At 38.3% G+C, this 23,129-nt stretch overlaps 1 protein-coding gene across 3 annotated transcripts in view; it reads left to right on the forward strand.

Moving 5' to 3' along the window:
- The window catches only part of EPB41L4A (erythrocyte membrane protein band 4.1 like 4A), a 260,699-nt gene that overhangs the window by 161,613 nt on the left and 75,957 nt on the right, over window positions 1-23,129 (forward strand). For all 3 annotated transcript variants that reach the window (XR_004429699.1, XM_033178937.1, XM_033178938.1), the window contains exons 10-11: window positions 18,550-18,641; window positions 19,625-19,702. Coding sequence is in view for 2 of the 3 variants with exons in the window: in XM_033178937.1 (XP_033034828.1) it covers window positions 18,550-18,641; window positions 19,625-19,702 (170 nt within the window). In the remaining variant the exon portion in view is untranslated. The remainder of the gene's footprint in view (window positions 1-18,549; window positions 18,642-19,624; window positions 19,703-23,129) is intronic.

Below are 23,129 nucleotides of genomic sequence, written 5' to 3' on the forward strand. Positions count from 1 at the left end.
AGCTTAAAAGACATTGTGAAGAAATATTTTCTTCAGCTACTTCTGCATGGAGCCAGGTTAATTAACTCACATCACAACTTCTCAAGGAAGGAAAGGGAATTGAATAGAAATGAATGCGAGAGTAATGGAGAAATGAGCATTTTAGATTTAACAAAGGAAAGCACAACCTTTCTAAGGCAGAGGAGAGAATAGGAGGTGATTATTGTTATTAGTGTAATTTGCTTTCCAGTACTCTCTGTGAGGGTAGAAGGTAGGAGTTATAATCAGAAGGGTATAGCCTACATTCAGGACTGCCAAAATGTGTTCTAATTTTGCTCTAATGTAAATTAAACAACCTTTTGGGAGTCTCACTTCTGCTCTTTCCCTCATTGAGTGTGATAGACAAACCAGATGGAAATTCTGGATGCTTTCAAGGAAGAATGCAAAAATGCCGGCCTTTGCTTTGCAACTTGGCAGTGTCCTCTGGGAGTATTTGGGTAATGCGCACAAAACTTGTCAGCGCCTGGATGTGCTTTCATGCCTTGATGGGTGTCTTTGAGAAAAATGGTCAAAAGAAGGCAAGGATGTGAAAGCTTCCTTTTGATCTACCTGTGAAAATAATGCTTCCTTGAAGTGCTACTACTGTAAGCCATATATTATGGGATATATGAGTGAAAATATGATGTCCAGTCCATATTTATGGCATACATGAGTGAAAACATGATATAGGAGGATCTACCCTTCTGTCTCTTTGATACTAACTTTGTGCAGAACAAAAACTAAGTGGAGTTTAATTGATTTTCTTGATTAACGAAAAGTAAATTAGTGCTTAAGCATGCACACATTGAGACAGGAATCATAGAGCTGCAGCTACATTTGGGCATGGTATTTGGCAGAGTGCCTCACATGTAGTAGGCACTTCATAAGTATCTGTTGAATGATCATTGAACTGATGCACTGAGATACTGTGTGCTGCCAAATCAGAAAACCTGGTGCTACTCTTTGTTCTCCTAATAGGAAAAAACCATTATTTCATCCTGAACTATATGGCATGCTGCCATTTACTGATACAATTAAAACTGGATTTTGAAATCAGTTTTAACAACTTGTAAGGAAGTGAAATTCCAGATTTTTGAAGAAATGATAGTACAGAAGCCATATAGTTGTCTTAGGGTCTAGTTTGGAGGAAATCCAATGTGTTCTTCAGCTCCTGATTAGACATCTCAATTTTAAAAGATGTGCATTATAATGTAAGACTGTATTAAAATCATTCAAAAAGTAGAGTAGCTAATTAGATAGGAGGGTTTTGTAGTTTTCTCCATATGTTGCCATTCATTACGTTCACATGAATAATAATTCATCTAAATAATAATAATGTAAGGAATAAAGTCTGTTAAATATATTTGAATATAATGTTTCAAGTTTTTTTTTAGCAGAATATGATAATCAAAAAACTTTTATGGAAACATTACTATTATTCAAAGTATTCTTTCCTTATAAGCTATTTTTGTGAGTGAGGTCCTCTGGTGAATGACTTTGATGTTATTATTACAGTGCCTTAAAATATATGTCTACTACTGTCTCAGGATAAATACTTGGCAAAGTCCCAGCTAACCTGAACTTCCATCTTCTTGGACTTCCTCATGATTAGGCAAAAACCAAGCAACAAAATTGATATCATCGTGTTATTTTTCAAATGACAGTGTCCATCGAATGACCCTGTTTCCTGCGTACTCAGCTCAGGTGTCTCCCATCCCCACCTCATTCCTTCCCCAGCTTTGAGTTGAAATGGATGTCTGGGGAGACCCAAGGCACTGCACACTTCTAGGTCATTAAGCTCAATATCAGTGATCTGTAAGAAGGTGACAAAGCAGGTCACATAACTCAGAGGCTTGAATTAAAGGATTTTTTTTATTGCTATTAAGTATCACATTAATTTATCAAAGCATTCTATTTCCTAAGTATTCTTGCTTGTGGGTCTTTTCTCTTTCTCCACCAGGGTACCTCTCTGTGAGGCAGAGATTTACATAATGGTTGAATTAGGTTGATTATTATGGAGGCCTAACCATACTCACAAATTGAATTTAAAAGCCCCTTAAAACCCATCACTTGGAACAGTAATCACATTCAGCATGAAGAATGGTTGAAATGCTTATTCGGCTGGTTTGCTGGTCTGGTCAGACTTAGTATGGTCATTGCATTTAGGCCAAATTCAGAGATGCTTTCATGCATTAAGCTTCCAAATAAGTAGCATTATTTACATAATTTTGTACAAAAAACGAAACTTTTAGTATAAAGATCGTACATGTTGACTATAGAAAATCCAGAAAATACCCTGCAAAGGAGAAAACTAAAATAACTCATTATCCTAACACTCAGAGGTAATGATTATTAATATTTTGATACAGTTGCTTCTAGATTTCACCCTATCAGTGTGAATGTGTATATGCATAAATGTAGATCCTCTATGTGGTTTTGTACATGCTTGTGTATTTTATATTGTATCATAAGAATTTTCCCTTTTTTGTTAAATTTATTCATATGTTCCTGCATGGTGTTTGATACGTTTTCTTTTTACGTGTTTTACTTTTTTTCTTGCTATTGTGGATGCAATCTTTTCTTTCTATTATTTCTTCTAACTGGTTTTTGCTAGGAGAAGTGAAAGCCTTGGAATTTTATTTATCTCAGATCTAGTCATTTTGTTGAATTGTTGCATTCCAGCTGAGAGTTCTTAATTTGATTCTCATACGTTTTTATAGGTATATCACTTGCAAATGAAAATAATTTGTTCCTTCAATTCTACTGTTCATGTTTCACACTTTAAAGTATTAGTCCGAACTTCTAGTACTAAGTGATATAGCAGTATAAGGCATCCTTGATTGGCTTTCTGTTTTAATGAAAATGTCACTACTATTTTATCACTATGTGTTAGTTCTTGATTTTAGGAATACATGTTTTTTACTAGGTGTTGAAATTCTTTTAAGTTTATTATCAGATGGTTGATTTTCACTGAATACCTTGAGAACTAAGACTGTTCCTTGTTTACTCATTCAGCAACTTAGGCTTATTTCAAAATCCGGGCAAGAGATGATATTGTCTCTATCTCAGTGGATCAAGGTGACAACAGTCAAAATGCAGAGAAGCTGTTGGATTATGGATTTTACCACCAGGGTTTCCTGAATGTGGGCAGATATGAGAGGAGTCCTGGTCACTTAAACGAGTTTGACCTGCGAAGCAGGAAAGATAGAGCTACCATCAGGCGAAGTGGGGAAGGTTATGGATAGAGCAGACTTGAGGAGGAAGATCAGGAGTCTCGTTTTGAACATGTTGAATTTGAGATGTCTTTTAGTCATACAAGTGGATATATTAAATAAGAAATGAGCTATGTGAGCCTGGAGTTCAGCACCAGAATCTGAGCAGAATATATAAATTTGAGAATCATTGCCATCTGCTAATTTTTGAAGATATGAGACTACCTGAAATCACTGGGAAAATGAGTATAAATAAGAAAAGAAGAGAGAGAACCAGCAAAGGAGGCTGAAAAGAATCAGCCAGTGAGGTAGAGGGAACACTGATTATCCTGAATGCCAAGTAAAAGTCATGTATTAAGCATGTGTCAAATGATGTTGATATGTCATATAGGGTAAGGGCTGAGAATGGGCCACTGAATTTAGGAATGTAGGAGATCATTGACAAGATGAGTTTCAGTAGATTGGAAGAGTGAGTTTCAACCCAGCAGTTCCTCTCTTAGGTATGTGTACCCTAGAGAGGTGTTCTGTGCAGCACTTACGTAAAAGTCAGAAAAAGAAATTAACCCAGAATTCCATTAACAGGAGAATGAACAAATAAATTGATGCATATTCATTAAGAAAAACCCATAAGAGAGGTAACAGAAAGATAAGAATTGGAGAAGGTAAGTGTGGACAACTCTTTGGAGGACTTTTGGCACAAGGGGAATCAATAGAAATACAGCTGGCAGGTACTGTGCCAACATCAAGGTATGAAGAGGATGACTTTAAGGATGACACCCACCATGAAAGATTGCAGAATTTCATCAACTGGTAAGATCCAAAGCTGGGAGTTTTAGAGGGGAGGAAAGAGAATGGTCTGAAAGCAGCAATGTGGAGCAGGGAGGATCCTCCCCACTTTTAGGTTCAGAGATGCAAGAACGGTGGAGACAGAAGACACAGCCATCCCTTAAGGGCTGCAGTGGAAACAGGGTCTTCAGGGATAGCGGGTGTCTCCTAGTGCAGGAAGGTGAAGGATATACGAGAGAACAGACTGAGGAGCGAGGGGGTTTGCTGATGAGAGGTCATGAATTCTGGAGGGCACAAAGCAAGGGTTTCAGGAGTTGGGTAGTGATGAAGAAAGAGGCAAGGGGGTGTGCTGAGCATTATTCGGGGGTGACTGAGATACACAGAGATAAGGAGCATCATGAGAATTGGTCCAGTCGATTGGGAAGGGAATGATGATTGGGTTTCCATGTCTGCCCATTTCCTCTGGAGATGTGGGGTAGAAGACCTAAAGAAGGTGGGGTGGTTCCAGTGCACTACCTGGTTCAGCCTGACCCTTCTCAGGGGAGGGCCTCTCTTACCTGTGGGCATGAGCTCAGAGTCAACACTTGAGAATGGATTGAGGACTTGCGGGGAAATTGGGTGTTACATTAACTCTCGACTTCACCCTCCATGATCAGATGTGCATTTCAGAAAGGACACTTGGCTGCAGGGTGGAACATTCCACAGACGTGAGCACAGAGGCAAACAGGGTAGGAGATATGATCAAGGGGATACAAGAGGGGACTCACTGCAAAGATGGAAAGAAGTGGGCAGATTTGGGAAGCATTTAGGGGGTTAAATTGTTTCTGATTGGTAGCAGATTCATTGTTTTTGTGGAAAATAGGAATTTAGGATAATACTGGAATTCATTGGTTTTGGCAACAAGAGGAAGATGTAATTCCTAACACAGGACTAAGCCCAGAATTCGGCATGTAGTAAGCACACTTGTGAAATAAATGAAAGAATGAATAAATGCTGCTGTGCTTACTTTTGTGTATAATACCTCAGGAAACTAACCTCAGCTAAAGTTACCCCGTGTGACAGGATGTAGAACCAAAAGGTTCCTGGCAACTCTGGCTGTGAGTAATGAGATCCACTTGGCAGAACTCTTGGGCTTGCTTTAAGGAGAGTACACGGGAAGCGGTGATGGCCAGGAGTCATCACTGTTTGTCAACAAGTGCAAGAGGTCTCACGTTAAGCCAGGGGTTCCTTTCACATTTTAAATGGTACTATAGATTTTTAAAAAGTATTTTTATTTGAAAATAATTCAAAATTTATTTTAAAAGTTGTAAAAATTAAAATATTAAAAACCTATTCATTTACTGTTACCTAGAGTCACTTATGGTTAATGTTTTACTTCACTTCCTTTGTTATTTGTGCTTCTTTCTCACTGTACACACACAGGCCATTTTCTTTAGAAGAGCTTGAGAGTAAGTTACATATGTCATAGACTATAAATATGTAATTGTGTATTTCCTAAGAATAGGGATATTCTCATGTAACCACGGTATAGTTAACAACTTAATACATTAATAATGATATAATACTGTTACCATCTAGCTTCCATATTCCAATTTTCTTGGTTGACCTAATAATGTCCTTTTTAGCATTTCCCCCCTATGGTATAGAATACAGATAACTTCCTTTAATGTGGAACACTTTCTTTTTTTTTTTTTGAGACGGAGTCTCGCTCTGTTGCCCAGGCTGGAGTGCAGTGGCCAGATCTCAGCTCACTGCAAGCTCCGCCTCCCGGGTTTATGCCATTCTCCTGCCTCAGCCTCCCGAGTAGCTGGGACTACAGGTGCCACCACCTCGCCTGGCTAGTTTTTGTATTTTTTAGTAGAGACGGGGTTTCACCGTGTTTGCCAGGATGGTCTCGAACTCCTGACCTCGTGATCCGCCCGTCTCGGCCTCCCAAAGTGCTGGGATTACAGGCTTGAGCCACCGCGCCCGGCCTTTTTTTTTTTTTGAGACAGAGTCTCATTCTGTCACCCAGGCTGGAGTCCTGTGGCCGGATCTCAGCTCACTGCAAGCTCCGCCTCCTGGGTTCACGCCATTCTCCTGCCTCAGCCTCCCCGGTAGCTGGGACTACAGGCACCGCCACCTCGCCCGGCTAGTTTTTTGTATTTTTTTAGTAGAGACGGGGTTTCACCGTGTTAGGCAGGATGGTCTCGATCTCCTGACCTCGTGATCCGCCCATCTCGGCCTCCCAAAGTGCTGGGATTACAGGCTTGAGCCACCGCGCCCGGCCTAATGTGGAACACTTTCAAAGCGTTTTGTTATCTTTTATAACATTGACATTTTAAAAGAATACAGTTATACCTTGCTGTTTAAAAACAGACAGTTTCTTGTTTCATGTTTTTCAACTGTTTCCTTGTGATTAGACTGAGGTAATGCATTCCTAGATGTACAGCTGCATAGGCGAAATAGTGTCCTTCTCAGGTGTCTCATCTGGGGGCACATGGTGACCACCTGTCCCTCGTTGGCTGTTAAGTTTGATCACTCATTACAGTGTTGCCTGATTTCTCTGCTGTATAGTTCCTGCTTCTCTCTTGCAACTAATAAGTAGTCTGTGGGGAGATATTTAAATCAATGTAAATACCCAGTTCCTCTTTAAAATTCTCTATAAATTTAGCATTCATTGAGGTTTCTTGCCTGATCCAGTCTTCTACTAAGATGGTTGCAAAATGCTGATTTTTTCTAGCTCTCTACTCCCTCCACATTTATGAGTTAGCCCTCAGCATTCCACTGAAGCAAGAGCTCTGCCTTCTCTCTCCTTTATTTATCTATTGTCAGTAATTATTAACTTCTATTTTTTCGATGGTTTAAAATGTATTGCATACCTATTTATTTTTAATACTTTCAACTTTTATTATGGGTTAAAGGGTACATATGCAGGTTTGTTACGTGGGTGTATTGTGTGACGGTGAGGCTTGGGGTCCTAATGATTGCATCATCCAGGCAGTGAGCATGGTACCCAACAGGTGGTTCTTCAGCCCATGCCTCCCCCATCCAGTAGTCCTCAGTGTCTGTTGTTTCCATCTTCATGTTCATGTGTATTCAATGTTTATTTCCCACTTACTTACAAGTGAGAACACCTGATATTTGGTTTTATGTTCTTGCATTAGTTCACATAGGTACCTAACTATTTTGCTGTTCAGATTTGGTTAATGGGAACCCCTTCAATCTGACTCCTCTGCCTTTTGGATCGCCCCCCCCCCATCATTTTGGGGCAAATATCTTCTTTTTTTGGTGTGGTATATTTCAGGTGCATGTTGTATCAACCCTGCCCCTACCCTGAGTGTCAACCATTATTCCAAGGAGCTCTGGTTCCTTTTACTGGGAAATGGTCTAGATCTGGGTGCTAGGTGTGGTCATTGCTACTAAGGTGACTTTCCTTCTTAGCCTTTTCAGTTGACAGAGCTAGGGAATAGATGCATGCATATACACACACATAGACCCTAATACACATATATAGAAATAGAAATACATGTACACATGTGCATATAAGCATACACATATTGATACATAGCTTAGAAATCATGAGTTCACAGCATACCTCCAGTTCCTGTCCATAACCACAGGGTTCTTCCTTACCCTCCCTTATTTTGTATTTGTATGTCCTTTCTTTGGCCATGGGAACCTTGGCTTCCAAAAAAGCACACATTTACTCATTTGCTCAATTCTATAACACATACCACATAGTTTCAGAATTGCTTTGGTCAGACCACTAAAATGGATAATTGTTTGCTCTTCTTTCATCCATATGCACCACTTTGCCAAGACAGAGGGCCTAAGAGTCAAATACTGTGTTCAAAATTTACCTGGATTGGTCCTCCCTTCCCTTCCTTCCTTCTCACCATTCATGTCTTCCTTCTTCATTCCTGTGCTCATGTATTCATTGGAAATCTACTTAGGTTTATTGTTTCAGGTTGTTTTTAGTTATAGCTCCCTCTCCTTCACATTCTTGTTTAATTTTATTTTTTAATATGTAGAAGGTTAACTTGCTTTCAAAAATCAAAATTACTCAAAGACTCAGAGAATTATCACCAACTCCCATTTTCCTTCCATCCTGTTCTGCCATGCTTCCTTGTAGGTAACCAACTTCAGTGTTTTGTAGTTAATCCTCCCTGTGTTTCTTTTTGTAAAGATACGCATTTTTTTCTTCATTGTTTCTTTCCTAAAAGAAAATATCTCCTAGAAATTATTCTATATCAGTTCATTGAGAGCTTTCTCATTATTTTGTACATAGCACTCTATTGAATGTATGTAACATGATTTATTCAACCAATCTCTTATTCTTGAATATTTAGAAAAAGTTTCCAATATTTTACAGTCACACATTTTTCTTCATTCAGTAATTTTGTGTGTACATGTTTTTGGAGGAATGTCTATGGGTTCAATTCCCAGTAGAGGGATTGCTCGGTCACAGGGTAAGTGCATGTGTAGTTCTGTTTGGTATTGCCGTATGCCCCTGCTTCACTCATAGTTGTACCACTTTGTGTCTCCAACTACAATGTGTAGAAGTCCTGGAACTATAGATTTAATATTTTCCCCAACTATTCTTAAGTGTGGCTGTTAGTAATAATTGGGTCTGGATGCCACATGACAGTTTGATTTGGAATCTTTCAGATTTAGTGATGGACTGTTAGACATGTGATCAAATAAATGTTTTAAGTCCGGGTCTCTCGCTCACTAACTGGGCAGTTCACTGAACAACATTTAACTACGTTTCCTGATCTGTAAAGTGAGGATGATAATATCTCTTATGAAGCTACTGTGAAGTTACAAGCACCTAGTGCAAAGTTGGACAGGTAACAGGCACACAGAAAAATCCATTTGGACTTCTATGTTCATATCTGTGAATTCCTTCAAATAATAAGAATAAGCTCAACATGATAGTTTTCAAGGTTTACTGGAATACGATGTAAATATTTTCTATGTTCTGGCTCATATTCTCTCTTTTGGAAGTTTGGGAGGAAAAGAAAAAAGAGGAGAAGCAATGCAATCTAACACATCCTATTCAATTCTAATTTATGCTTCTATGAGCTAGAGTTGTATATAATTATCAAGAATCAACTTATTCATCTGTAAAATGGGTAAGATGGTTTTCACATTTAGCATATGTTTTGAAATGTAACCCACATAGCTGATAAGAGTACTAGAATATTTTGCTGTTTTTGTTCTTACACTGTGAAATATACATGCGGAAATGGAAATTAATTTTATTCTTCAAGTGCTGTGTGAAATGCACAATGATTTTTCAATTAAAAAATATGTAACCATATTACATGCATTTCAGTTTTTTAAAAAATGTATGTGTGTATGTATGTGTAGAGGGTTGTTTATGTATAGTGCAATATTTTTTAAACTGGAGTATGTACTTACCATACACTTCCCTGAAAGAAAGTTCTTTGCTCGAATAAATTAAAACAACCTACAACCTTACCAGCTCTTGGAGATTCACAGTATATATTAGCGCATTAAAGGTCTGAGTGTTTAGCCCGGTGTTTCCCATACTTATCTGAGCAAAGAACCCCTCTATGCCAATATTGCAAGACCCTAGAGTTGTAAGAAACACTCTTTGGGGAGCATCGTGTAAAGACTGGAAAGAATAAGATCATGTTTTATTCAGTGTCTTAAAATTTCCTTCTGACTTCCTTTTCCAAGTAATGACAAAATTGGTGAATTTTGTTGCAGGACTCACCCTCAATTCATTAGCCAGGTTTAAACTCAGGATGCCTAGAAAAGAGAGCATGAAAAAATATGAGGAAAGCAATTAAAACAGACATTGTGCCCAGGATATCATGTATACCAACATAGTTTAATTTTTAAAACTACAGTCAGTTTCACCGTTTAGAAAGATAAAATTTTTCAAAAGACTTAAAATTTTATAAGCTTTCTTTGGTATCTATTTCCAGTTGGAGAATAAAGATTGCAGTTCGACTACTTGCCTTCCTTTGCATGATCAGTAATTAAGAAGAAAGTTATTTTAGTCATTTGCTTCCAGCCGTCTGACTATTTTTGTTTCTCTCCCTGGAACCTAAACTCAGTTAATGATTGCAAGTTAATGTAAATTTTGTGTGAATTGGATAGAAAGAAAAAAGCAAAAATCTCACAGTACTTTAGACTTGTAATCGTCACACTTCTTTGTAGCCTCTCCCCCCACCTCTGTGGAACATCAGTAGGAAACCTCTCTGCTGTAGACCTTCAGGTATTTTATATAATGATTGCATTTTACTCTCCTTAGATATACTCATCTCTTTTGCTCTTCAGTGATGACCTACACCGTGTATCTTGGGTTACTCCTAATGTGACCTTGGATGTGAGCCAGGTTTATAATGGGATTAAGAAAGGTATTCATACCCATAATTTTAGGGAGCCTGGGGAAGGCAGACTGTCCAGTTGTGGCTGTTTCCCAAAACAGAAACAGGGAGGAACCTGTCAGAGTACAGGATTGCATTCTTGTGTCAAGAATACAGGCTTAAGAGAGGCAGTGAAATGGGACTAGGCCCAGGCAGAATAAGTGGGTGTGCTGCTGGCAGTGTGAGCCCTTCAGTGATCCTATCAGGAATCCCAGTACCCTTAGAAGAAGCTAGGCGAAAGTAGATTTTTTTCTTTAAGCTTGCCAAGAGAGACATAGTCAGCCAAAATGGGAAAAGAAACTGGGAAGACCAGAGGGAGTTAGGTTGGGAATTTGTTGATATAATACAGGTCCTGAATTCTTACAAATGATGGAATTGGAGGTTTGAGTCAGGTTTACCTAGAGACCCATGGGGCAGTAATATCCACGTGATACTGGGCTTACAAATGACTCATGCTTGATTGGTTTATGAAGTAAAAAGAAATAGATTCAGAGAATAGCTTTGCTTCGGGTATGAAATGACCAACGCTATAAAGGTATTTCAGTAATTTTACAAAAAGCGAGCGTTGGATTCTTGGCTAAAGTATTTTAGCAGGAGATTGGAATGAACTTCTTTTAATTAAGCAGCTGTTCATTTTTGTGTGAATGAGTAGAAATGTGCTAATTGGCCATGTTTATCTGGAAGAGGTTTGGTAAGTGAGAGTGGTAGAAAGAGATATTTGAAATGCCATGGCAGTGGAATTCATGCCAGCGGTTACTGTACATGGCAAAAGTACACAGACTTTATTCAGAATACCTGGCTCCTGTTTCAATTATGTTAAACCTGCTTTTAGTATTTGGATCATTCTGCCAGGAACAGGATAAAAAATAGGCAGTTTGTCCTAAAGCTCACTATAAGTGGAGAATGAGTTCATACTTGTCATTTGTACTTGGCAGAAATAATTAGGGAGCCAGTGGGGAGGCGCTTTTGATCCTTTAATATATTTGTACCCAAGGAAACTTGAGAAAAACTGAATTCTGGTTAGATTTGAAATATATTTTATCGTTTCCTTAAGTGATGGTAGTTTTTTAAAAAAATTACTAAAAATTAGGCATCCTGTGACCAGGTCTCACTTGAAAAGTAAAAGGATACAGTCACCTACCTGACGAAAATAGTTGAAAACCAGACTAAGAAAAGTTTGAGATTTAGAGGAGACTTTGTATTATTTTAAGACGGAATACTTTGCTTCTCCTTCCAAGACTTTTGGAAGACCCATGGGTCCCTAGGTAAACCTGACTCAAACCCCTAATTCCATCATTTGAAAGAATTCAGGACCTGTATTATATCAGCAAATTCCAAAAGTCTTGGAAGTCTTTGGAAGCATGTAATTAAATAAGTTTTGATATTTTTATTTACTTAAATTATACCTCATTTTGGATTATTTTGCTAAAAACGTAAAAATGTCTATGTCACAGAGAAGTCATTCTCAGCCATCATTTCTAGTAGGTGGTAATTCTCAGTATGTCCTGCCACACACAGTACTTCCATTGTTGAAAGGCACAGGGAAATGGTGGGTCTACGTAGTAAGGAAGGACGTAGTGGGAGAGGGGCAGGGGTAGCCTCTCCTGGTCTTCTCTTTACCTTAACAATTTATCTTGATAGAATGCAGTCACAAGCAGACTTACTTTAAATGAATAACTTGTACATTCTATTTTAGGATAATTCAGTGCCCTTAAGAACACCCACCCCTTAGTGTAGTGATTGCCTCTGGGGAAGGGAATTGGGGACAGTGGTGGGAGGGAGATTGAGTTGTCAGTGTATACCCACTTCGATAACTTTGGCGTTTATACCACGTACATGTTATACATGTGTCAATGGCAGGGATATGTTCTGAGAAACAAGTCATAAAGTGATTTTGTCACTGTGTGTACATCATAGAATATTTTTACACAAACCTAGCTGGTCTAGCCTACTACACACTGACAGTCAAGGAAAATAATGAGACAAGTCTCAATCATTTTAGATTTATTTGCCAACGTTAAGGACATGCCAGGGAGGCAGGTCTATGCGTTTCTCCAAAGATGATTTTGAGAGCTCCACATTTAAAGGGCCAAAGATGGGATGTTGAGAAGCATACAGTTTTCATGTAAGAGGGAGGTAGGGAAAAATAGTCATTCATGCCTTTGTCTGCCTCAGTGAATCTACTTTTTTTTTTACATAGGATGACACAAAAGGGGCAGAGGAAAAATGCGGAGAATCTGCATTTTACATCAGATAACACAGACAAAATAGGATAAGGAAACAGTCAGATAATGCATTTGTGTCTGGGGTGACTGTACCTGTAAAGATAAAACTATCAATTTGCATTACCATGGTAAAGTTTTAACAGCTCACTAGGAATTTCCTTGGAAAAATACGGGGGAGGCATGTAGCTTTTCATCTTGTAGCAATCTTATTTAGGAACCAAAAAGGAGAGGCAGGTTTGCATGACCCAGTTCCCAGCTTGAATTTTCCCTTTAGCTAAATGAGTTTGGGGTCCCCAAATTTAATTTCCTTTCACAATACCTAGGCTATACAGTATAGCCTATTGCTGCTAGGCTGCCAACCTGTACAGCATGTTACTGTGCTGAATACTGCAGGCAATTGAAACACTACAGTAAGTGTTTGTGTATCCAAACATATCTAAACACAGAAAAGACACAGTTAAAATGCGTTTTATAATCTTAAGGAACCGTTGTTGTATATGCGATCCATCATTGACCAAGACATCCTTATGCAATGCATGACTGGATATTTAAAAAAAGAAAAGTACAAGAAAAAAAAAAATTCTCTCTAAGGGCTCCTATCTTCTGACAAAAGCCTGGGCTTTCCCTCCCTGCCCGGAGGAGCTTTTGTGATTTCCTGTGCGTCCCCTTTTCTAGCTCTGCCAGCAGTTTCTTTTGCTGTTAAGGAAAACACTTTCTGAATTCATTGACTTTTCTTCCTCACCTCTCATTGTATAATCCCTATTCCCTTCACAAAGGCCTTGGAAGATTTCTTACCGTGAAATGTGGTAACCTCTGTTCAAACTCGATTTGACCTTTCTGGGTCACTTGAGAGTTGTACTCTCTCTTCCCAGCCTGTCTGACACTGTTTCCTGGTATATTTGGACCTCTCTCACTCCACCTTCAGGAGCATCTTTGCAGTGATTTCACCTTCATCCGTTCTGTTCGCTCTCCCTGAGCCGTCTTGTTCACATGGTGAGATCACCTGTGTGAGTAGATGTCCCCTCTCTCTGGCTCTCTGCACCTGCGTCCTTATTGGCTCTCTAGGTGTCCCATGGGGACCTCAAAATCTGAATATCTTAACCTGAACTTAGTCTATTCCCTTGTCATCCAAATGCCCATTTTTTCCACTTGCTATATTTTAGTAGCACCCAAACCAGAAACCTGAAAATTTTCCTAACTTTCTTCCTCCACCAGACAAGGTTTTGGAATTACAGCTAGCCTTGCTGTGATGTGTGTATGTTGGCGTAGTTTCCATCATATCTCTTCATCTGACAAACTCCTAAGTTGGGAAGCATCATTCAAGTTGGACTTGGGATAAATTTTATACACGTAAATGTTCTGTCCTTATTAAAAGTAGGAGACAAATCATTTCAATTATTCTTTTGCATTGATTGTTTTGTGTTTATGAGTGCATAGAAACCTCATTTTCAGAGGCATTTGCTTCATTTGAGACTTGAGTTTGGTTTGTAGCTTTGAAATTAAATTAGCAAGTATGTAACTTCACAGAGCTTGTGGTTTATTATGTTAACACTCATATTGTGTTTTGCTTAGTTTTCTATTCAGTTACTTAAAATATAAGTAGTATTTTCTGCAAAATTAGAATTACAGGCATATCTTGTTGTTTTGCACTTTACTTTATTGTGCTTTGCAGACACTGTGTTTTTTTTACAAATTGAAGATTTATGGCAACCCTGTCAATCTGTTGGTAGCTTTTTTCCAATAGGATATGCTCACTTCGTGTCACTGTGTCACATTTTGGTAATTCGTGCAATAGTATTTCAAACTTTTTCATTATTATTATATATGTTATAATGATACAGGAGCTAAGAAGGAATTACTTAGGTAGATAACACGGGCATGGGAGTCCTCCTCAGTAAAGCTTTTCTTTTTAATGAAAAGCAGTCCCGAATCATTTTCTAACATAGAGCACCCTGCAAGCTAGGAGCTTGCACAGGTGGGTGCCAGCAGGAACTAAGGACAAGCCATTTTCAAAATGGTGGGTCCATCTTCCCTTCTCTGCCAGCCACATGTACTATAAAGGAGCAGACAAAATGGTGCAGATCAACTGGAAAGCCCATTTGCATAAGAAGATTAGGGTAGGGTGACCAGCCTTTCCTGCACACTATGTAGACATCATATCTGATGAAGCCATTCTGTGAGCCCTATATGAATTAGACACCGCCTTCTCCAGCCTGCCTATAAAATCTGCTGTGGTCCATGGCCTCCCCCCTTTTTCAGATGTCTCTTTCTCTTTCTCAGGGAGCTGCTTTCCTCCCTCCTTTCTTCTCTCTATTAAACTTTCCACTCCTTAACCTACCCACATGTGTCCATGTCCTGAATTCTTTCTCAGTGCATGACAGTGAACCCCAAGGTATATACCCCGGACAGCGTAGCCGCTTCAGTAGTGATCTGTGATCAGTGATCTTTGATGTTACTGTTGTAATTGATTTGGGGTGCCATAAACTGCATCTATGTAAGATAGTGATCTTAATTGATAAATGATGCATGTGTTCTGACTGCTCCACAGACTAGCCATTCCCTGTCTCTCTCCCTCTCCTTAGGCCTCCCTATTTTCCAAGACACAGTAATATTGAAATTAGGTCAGTTAATAACCCTACAATAACCTCTAAGTGTTCAACTGAAAGGAATAGTTGTGCGTCTGTGATTTGAAATCAAATGCTAGAAATGATTAAGCTTAGTGAGGATGTCATCTTGAAGGGTAAGATAGGCTGAAAGCTAGGCCCCTTGTGCCAGTTAGCCAAGTTGTGAATGCAAAGAAAAAAATCTTGAAGGAAATTTGGAGAACTACTCTAGTGAACACAAAAATAATAAGAAACAAAACAGTCTTATTCTGATTTGGAGAAAGTTCGAGTGGTCTGGATAGAAGATCCAACAAGCTGCAGCATTCCCTTAAACCAGAGTCTCTAATCCAGAGCAAGGCTCTAACTCTCTTCAATTCTATGAAGTTTAAGAGAGGTGAGGAAACTGCAGAATAAAAGTAGGAAGCTAGCAGACGTTGGTTCATGAGGTTGAAGGACAGTAGCCAGCTCCATAACATAAAAAGTACAAAGTGAAGCAGCAAGTGCTGATTTAGAAGCTATAGCAGGTAATCCAGAAGATCTAGCTAAAATTATTGATGAAAATGGCTACACTAAACAACAGATTTTCAGTGGAGACAAAACAGATGCCATCTAGGACTTTCATAGCTATAAGGCGAAGTCAATGCCTGCGTTAAAGCTTCCAAAGACAGGCTGACTGTCTTGTTATTTTCTACTGCAGCTGGTGACTTTAAGTTGAAGCCAATATTCATTTACCAATCAGAAAATTCTGGGGTCCATACAAATGATGCTAACTGTACTCTGTGCTCTATAGATGGAACAACAAAGCCTGGATGACAGCACATCTGTTTACAGGATGGCTAGAAAAAAATACATATATATATACACACACATGTGTGTGTGTATGTAGTTTTTTTTTTCAAGACAGAGTCTTATTCTTGTCACCCAGGCTGGAATGCAGTGGCGTGATCTTGATTTACTGCAACCTCCACCTCCCAGATTCAAGGCATTCTCCTGTCTCAGCCTCTTGAGTAGCTGGGATTACAGGCACCTGCCACCACGCCCAGCTAATTTCTGTATTTTTAGTAGAAATGAGGTTTTGCCAAGTTTGCCAGGCTGGTCTTGAACTCCTGACCTCAGGTGATCCGCCTGCCTCAGCCTCCCAAAGTGCTGGGGTTACAGGGGTGAGCCACCGCTCCCGGGCCGGCTTAGTGACTATATTAAACCCCATGTTGATATATATCTACTGCTCAGAAAAACAAGATTCCTTTCAAAACTTTACTATTCATCGACAAAGCGCCTAGTCACTCTAGAGTTCTCATGGATTGTACAAGGAGATTAATGTTGTTTTCATGCCTGCTATCACAGTATCTCTTCTGCAACCCATGGATCAAGAGATAACTTTGACTTTCAAATATTATTAAGAAATACATTTTACAAGCTATTGATGCGATAGATAATGATTTTTCTAATGGATCTGGACAAAGCAAATTGAAAAACTTCTGGAAAATATTCTCCATTCTGGATGCTCTTAAAATAATTTACGATTTATGGCAGGAGGTCAAATTATTCTGATTAGCAGGAGTTTGAAAGAAGTTGATTTCTACCCTCATGATGACTTTGAGGGGTCCAAGACTTCAGTGAAGGAAGTAACTGCAGATGTGGTAGAAATAGCAAGAAAACTAGAATTAGAAGTGAAACCTGAAGGTATAACTTAATTGCTGCAATGTCCTGATAAAACTTCAAGGAATAAGGAGTTGCTTCTTATGAATGAGCAAAAGTGGTTTCTTGAGATGGAATCTACTCCTGGTGAAGATGCTGTGAACATTTTTAAAATGACAGCAAAGAATTTAAAATATTACACAAACTTAATTGATAAAGAAGTTGTAGGGTTTGAGAAGATTAACTCCAAGTTTGAAAGAAGTTCTTCTGTGGGTCATATGGTATCAAACAGTATCATGTGCTACAAAGAAATCTTTATTGAATGGAAGAGTCCATTAACACAGAAAGCTTCATTGTTGTCTCATTTTAAGAAATTGATACAGCCACTCTAACCTTTAGCAACTACCACCCTGGTCAGTCAGTAGCCATCAGCATTGAGGCAGTACCTTCCATCAACAAAAAGATTATGACTTCCTGAAGGCTCAGATGGCTTTTACCATTTTTCACCAATCAAGTATTTTAAAATTATGGTATATATGTTGTTTTTTTTTAAAGACATAATACTGTTGTATACTTAATAGACTACAGTACAGTGTAAACAACTTTTACATGCACTAGGAAACCAAAAAATATGTGCAACTCACTTTATTGCAATATTCACTTTATTGCAGTAGTCTGGAGCTAAACCCACAGTATCTCCAAGGTATGCTTGTACAGTTGCTCCTCAGCATCCACAGAGTATTGGTTTCAGAAACCTTCCTCCCAAGTCTGAGGATGCTCAAGTTCCTTATATAAATGGTGTGGTATTTGCATATAACCTGCACACATCTTCCCATATACTTTAAGTCATCTCTAGATTACTTATGATTCCTCACATAATATACATGCTGTGTAAATAGTTGTTATGCTCTATTGCTTTTTAAATTTGTAATTTTTTTTCTGAATATTTTTGATTCAAGTTTGGCTAAATCTGCATATGTGGAACCTTTGGATATAGAGGGCTGATTTGTACCTTCAATGTTGTTTTATTTCTTACATATTAAATATAGAGAATCAAGTAACTACTGGATTAAAATAATTAACATGTATTATACACCTATTATATGATACTGTACATATGCATATTGTTTAATTTGATCCACTCAGTAACTTGACATAGAATGGAGAAATATGGCATCAGAGACGTTATTTAATTTTCCAGACGATGCTGCTGGGGTGTTCACTTCTTCTGGTGGTTCTTCCTGAGATTCTTTATTCATTGCTTTATGTGTGACTTGTTCATCCCTGAAAGTAATACACCTAAGGACTGGATTTATGGGCATCTTCTTTTGATTGGGTTTTGATTTTCACATGGTCTGTGCTTTTCCTGTATTAGTGGCTGTTTATGAGGGAGATTTTATAGTATTTCACCGCCACTGTGCAAACTGTCTGTCGTCACGGGGCAGTGTAAAAGTAGGTAATAAAGGTGCTTTAAGATTTAAATGGAATTTATAAAATTTTAATTGATGGAAGGTGATTTTAATGCACCTCTCCAAAAATAGTTATCAAGAGACAATTATTCTTTATATATTTTCAATAATCTCTCTGCTTGAATTTTTGTTACCTAAAGAGAGCTGTTACTTGAAGAATGCTATCTTCCTTCCCTGGTCATTATTCATATTCTCTCTCTCTCTTTCTCTCTTAGTGTAATGAAACCTCATTCTTTTTTGAAGCTCGGAGTAAAACTGCTTGCAAGCATCTCTGGAAGTGCAGTGTGGAACATCATACATTTTTTAGGTAAATTGATGTAAAAATTTTGTTTGTTGTTTTAATAAATGAAAATGGCATTTGTTTTTATAAAAGGAATTCTGTCTACAAACAAATTTGGAATTGTTTCCCTTTTACTAATTTTCTCAATTCCTAATTCTCTGGATTATATTAATACAAACATGCACACATATATTCATGTATGTGTACATATGTATACACATAGGTACTTATACACATAGATACAGTTATATCTTTGATACTACAAGAAAGGTTCGAGGTAATATTTTTAGGTTTATGTAAAACGTGCAGCCATTGTTAACACCTATGTAGTATTGGTGGAAATGGAGTGTTCTGTGCATAATTAATTTTAACAGCCTATCAGCCATCTAGGTAGAAATGTGATAAGGCAATTGGGTGTACAAGGCTCACTGGAAAGACCAGAGTTGATGATGTCACTTAAGTAGGTATTTACAGAAGTGGCTGGATGAGGTCACCAATGGGAACAGTGAAGAGAGAAGCAGAACTCCAAGGACTGAGCTTGGTGGCCCCTCCCGACATTACAGGCCAGGATGAGCCTGTCTAGAGTATGAGAAGGAGCAGTCAGAAGAGTGTGTGGTATCCTGGGAAATGAGGAAAGAGAATGTCTTGATGAATAAGGTGCTGGCAACTGCATGCAGTCCTCCTGGGAGGTCAGGTCAGATGAAACTAGAGAACTGACCTTTGGATTGCGGGGATACTTTTTCCTTGTTCCACATCTTTATGTTGTAAAGATAAAACAAAAATTTAGCTGGTGATACCTTAAGCTTAATTTTTTGTTTTTGTTTTTTAAATGGAAACAAAATTGAGTTCTTCCCTGTTTCATCCTCATGGAATATGAATAACATGATGTTGGAGAAGTATTCTTATAAAGTGGCTGGGGTCCTTTATAAAGTTTGTGTTAGGAGTAAGGGGTGGCCCAGAATGCCTATAACGTTGAGTCTTTGTCTGATTTTCTTTTACAAATTGATTAGAATGCCAGAAAATGAATCTAATTCACTGTCAAGAAAACTCAGCAAGTTTGGATCCATACGTTATAAGCACCGCTACAGGTAAATGACATTTTTTTCCTTGGGAGGATGTGTTTGTAAATAAATACTTAATTCAGCTGTTATGCTCAATGAAGTTTTTGATTTATTTTTTTCTTTTTTCTTGCATTGCCAATGTGTTTTGTAAGCATAACGGTTTATTAAAACTTTCTCAACAAACATGATTTTCAAGATTTCATTATATTTAACATTTGCGTTAGCTGTCTTGTGGGCTTTTAGACCATAGTAAAGTTTATTATCTTCAGAAATTCATTTTGATACAGTTATCACTTATTTTTAATTATGTGTGTTTTGTGATTATGAAACAATGTAGATGTTCTGAATAGTAACTAATTGTGTTTTTAAGACATTCAGTTGATCCCCTAATTTAATACAATCTATACTTTTTATATTGTGCATCAAACCATGTTTTTTCTGCAGCATAAAGCCCGCATGTAATAATGCTAGCAATTATATCTCAACTTTATTGAGCAGTTACTAAGTGCTACGTACTGTGATACATGTTTTCCATTCATTGCTTCATTTAATTATCAATCTTCTGTAATATTAGCTCCATTAATGTATGAGGACACTAAGGCTCAAAGAGGTCAAGTCCCTTCTCCAGGTAATCCAACTAGGAGGCAGGGCAGTGGGATCCATCCTCTGGTGCTCTAACTGCAGAGCTCATGTTTATAACCATTAGGCAAACTGTTAGCCTGTTGTGGAAAAAGCCTGATTGTCATACAGCTAGGCAGGTGCTGATGTCTTTTTCTAATACCAGCATTAAAAATGAGAGTGGGTTCTATATTTTGAAAAAGAATTTGTCTTGTTTCAATTCGTTCTGTTCAATGGAGAGAGCCTGTGATGGGCAAGGCATGGTGTTAGTTACCCACAGATACAAAGAATCAGATCTACCCACTTCTGCCTTCAAAGAGCTATAGTATTATTCAAACAACGAGAGAGGTCCCCGGGCCTTGTAAAACCCAAGCAGGGTGGGGAAATGCCACTTAGTGTCACAGAGATGGGACACTTTTGTCAGTTCCATTGGAGACATCACTGAATGAAATGCTCCCTTAGGAGGTACAAAAAAAGCCAAAGCAAGCATTTTCAGGACAATAGTCCTCTATGCTAGATTTTAATTCTTCTCTTTTATAAAGTACTTTTTGGGTCTTGAATTTGAGATTAAAGATAATCAATAAAAGGGTGATGAATATTATTCAGTGCATTCATTTGTATATATTATTTAGTTGAAAATTTGCTCATTTCATGACTAAAAAATACTTGTGTCATGGTATTATGGATATTCTTGGAATTTACATGAAGGTATTCATTGATATGTTCATGTTTAACCTTTAGGTTTTCACTGTTGTTCTGTAGATGGTGATACAATTATGAAGAATTTAAGGAAGTATTATTTATGTTTATATTGAGAAGAGCAGGTAATAGTCAGTATTTGGACTGTTCTTCCAGTTGTGGCATAAAAACGCCACCAGGGTTATAGAGAGAATGTCTCCTTGTCCCTGAAATGGAGCTGGTAGAAAGACATCTGTCTTAATGTTCACACTATTAAAATTTTAATTATCCTGTTTAACATACGCTGTTGTTGGCTTCCACAAAGTTAGCCATACCTGATTTCTCAAATTTATTGAAATGCAAATGTTGCGGCTACTGGGAATTATTATTAGGAAGTTATTGGATTTTGCATATTAAATATCATTTCTTCCAAGGAAGTGATTAAAAGTAATCTTCGCAAAATTGGAGGCCATGCTACATCTGTTCTAATTTTGTGGCTGATGTTAACTGCCTAGTAAGTCTTAATGAATCTTAAATCTACATGTCTGTATGTAGGAAACACTAACATTATACCAACCTTGGAAGAAAGACGATGCCCAGAGCTTACGCAGGGATGAGTCTCTGATTGCTGGGGGGTCATTAGCATACAGACTGTTTATTGTCAAAAGAGGGCAAGCAACCAGAGTTTAACCAGCACAATATGCCTGCCACTTTCTTGAGACATTCCAGAGATATCCTGGAATGAAAGCAGAGCTCTGGAAACACATTCTCCTCCTTTCACCCTGCAGGCTTGTAAAGAATAGGGTATAAAGAACAGCCTAACAAGTGGCGGCAGTGTATGAATACAGGCGTCTGGGTGTGTTTGTGTGTGTAATTGTGTACGTGTTTATAGTGATGTGTTAGTGTCTTTGTGGTTGTGCATGTACGTGTGTGTGATGGAGAAAGACAAGAGTTCTAGTCTTTACTCTCTCTTGCATTTTAGGTCTTGCAAAATGCCAAGGACAGTGGCACTTTTTGGGAAAACTAGTGCTTACTTAAGGGAAAAATCGGACTTTTTTAGTGACATGGGACAATTAAGATTAAAAATTAAATTTGTGAGGAAAGGCTGAGCTGAAATCTGATGTTCCAATACTTTTTGTTGTTGTTGTTGTTTTATTACCAGAGACCAATAATCTGAAATAGAAATATTTGATTAAACATTTTGTTATACATTGCTATCTTTCCTGAGCCCCTTACAAATTAACCTTGCCTTTACCTGTCATTAAGTTTACGGGGTGCTCCTAGTTTTGATGAATTAATGAGCTGTGTAGAATTTACCCTTGAGAATTGAGAAGGAGGGCTTAGAAACTCCCTTAGGAACCCAGATCCTCCTTGTAGGACTTAACTCACGGGAGCTGTCATGAGATTTCACATTCTATGAAGCATGGAAGAGAGACCAGGTTCTCATAAGAACCTCCTTTGTGTCTGTTGCTTTCACATGTGCAGCTTTATTTAATCCACTCAATGACCTGCCAAAGAGGTTTCATATCCCCCTTTATATAGATGAGAAATTGGAGCCTCCAAAAGTAAGGTAGTTAAGCGTCCCTAATCAGTAAGTGGCAAAGCTAGGATTTTGAACCTGAGTATTTCTACTCTTGTTCTTTTCTTTCTATCTAATTTAGAGGCCACAGGGCCTGCTGGCACTGCCACCCAGCATGCAGAGGGGTGTGTGTATGCCAGAGGCAGCAGGGAAGTGGTTGATCACAGAAATAAAGCTCTATCCTGTCATAACAGAGAGCCACCAGACATGCGTAGGGACTTTCATCACCTTACACTGTAAATCTCTATACTTGTCAATTACTTTCTGCTACAAGGAAATAGGATGCTATATAAGAATACTTCTGCCAGGGAATTGTAAGAACAAGTAGAAATATAAATGAGGAAAACAAGGCTGCAAGGATTTTTACAAATAACCTTCTGAAGATCACGCAGCTAGGAAAAGGCAGAGCTTTGCTTTAAACAGGGCTTGCAACTTCAAACCCAACAGCTACATGTGCTGTTCCTTCTCCCATGCCACCAGGCTATGCCATACTGACCAGCTGGAGTTCAGAAAGCTTGTTCTAGTGCTGGGTCCTGTACAGCCTGTGGCAAATCACTTTACGCTTCTGGTCCTCAGTCT

The sequence above is a fragment of the Trachypithecus francoisi genome, unplaced genomic scaffold (genome assembly GCF_009764315.1).
Source record: "Trachypithecus francoisi isolate TF-2019V2 unplaced genomic scaffold, Tfra_2.0 Lachesis_group2, whole genome shotgun sequence".
Lineage (NCBI taxonomy): Eukaryota > Metazoa > Chordata > Mammalia > Primates > Cercopithecidae > Trachypithecus > Trachypithecus francoisi.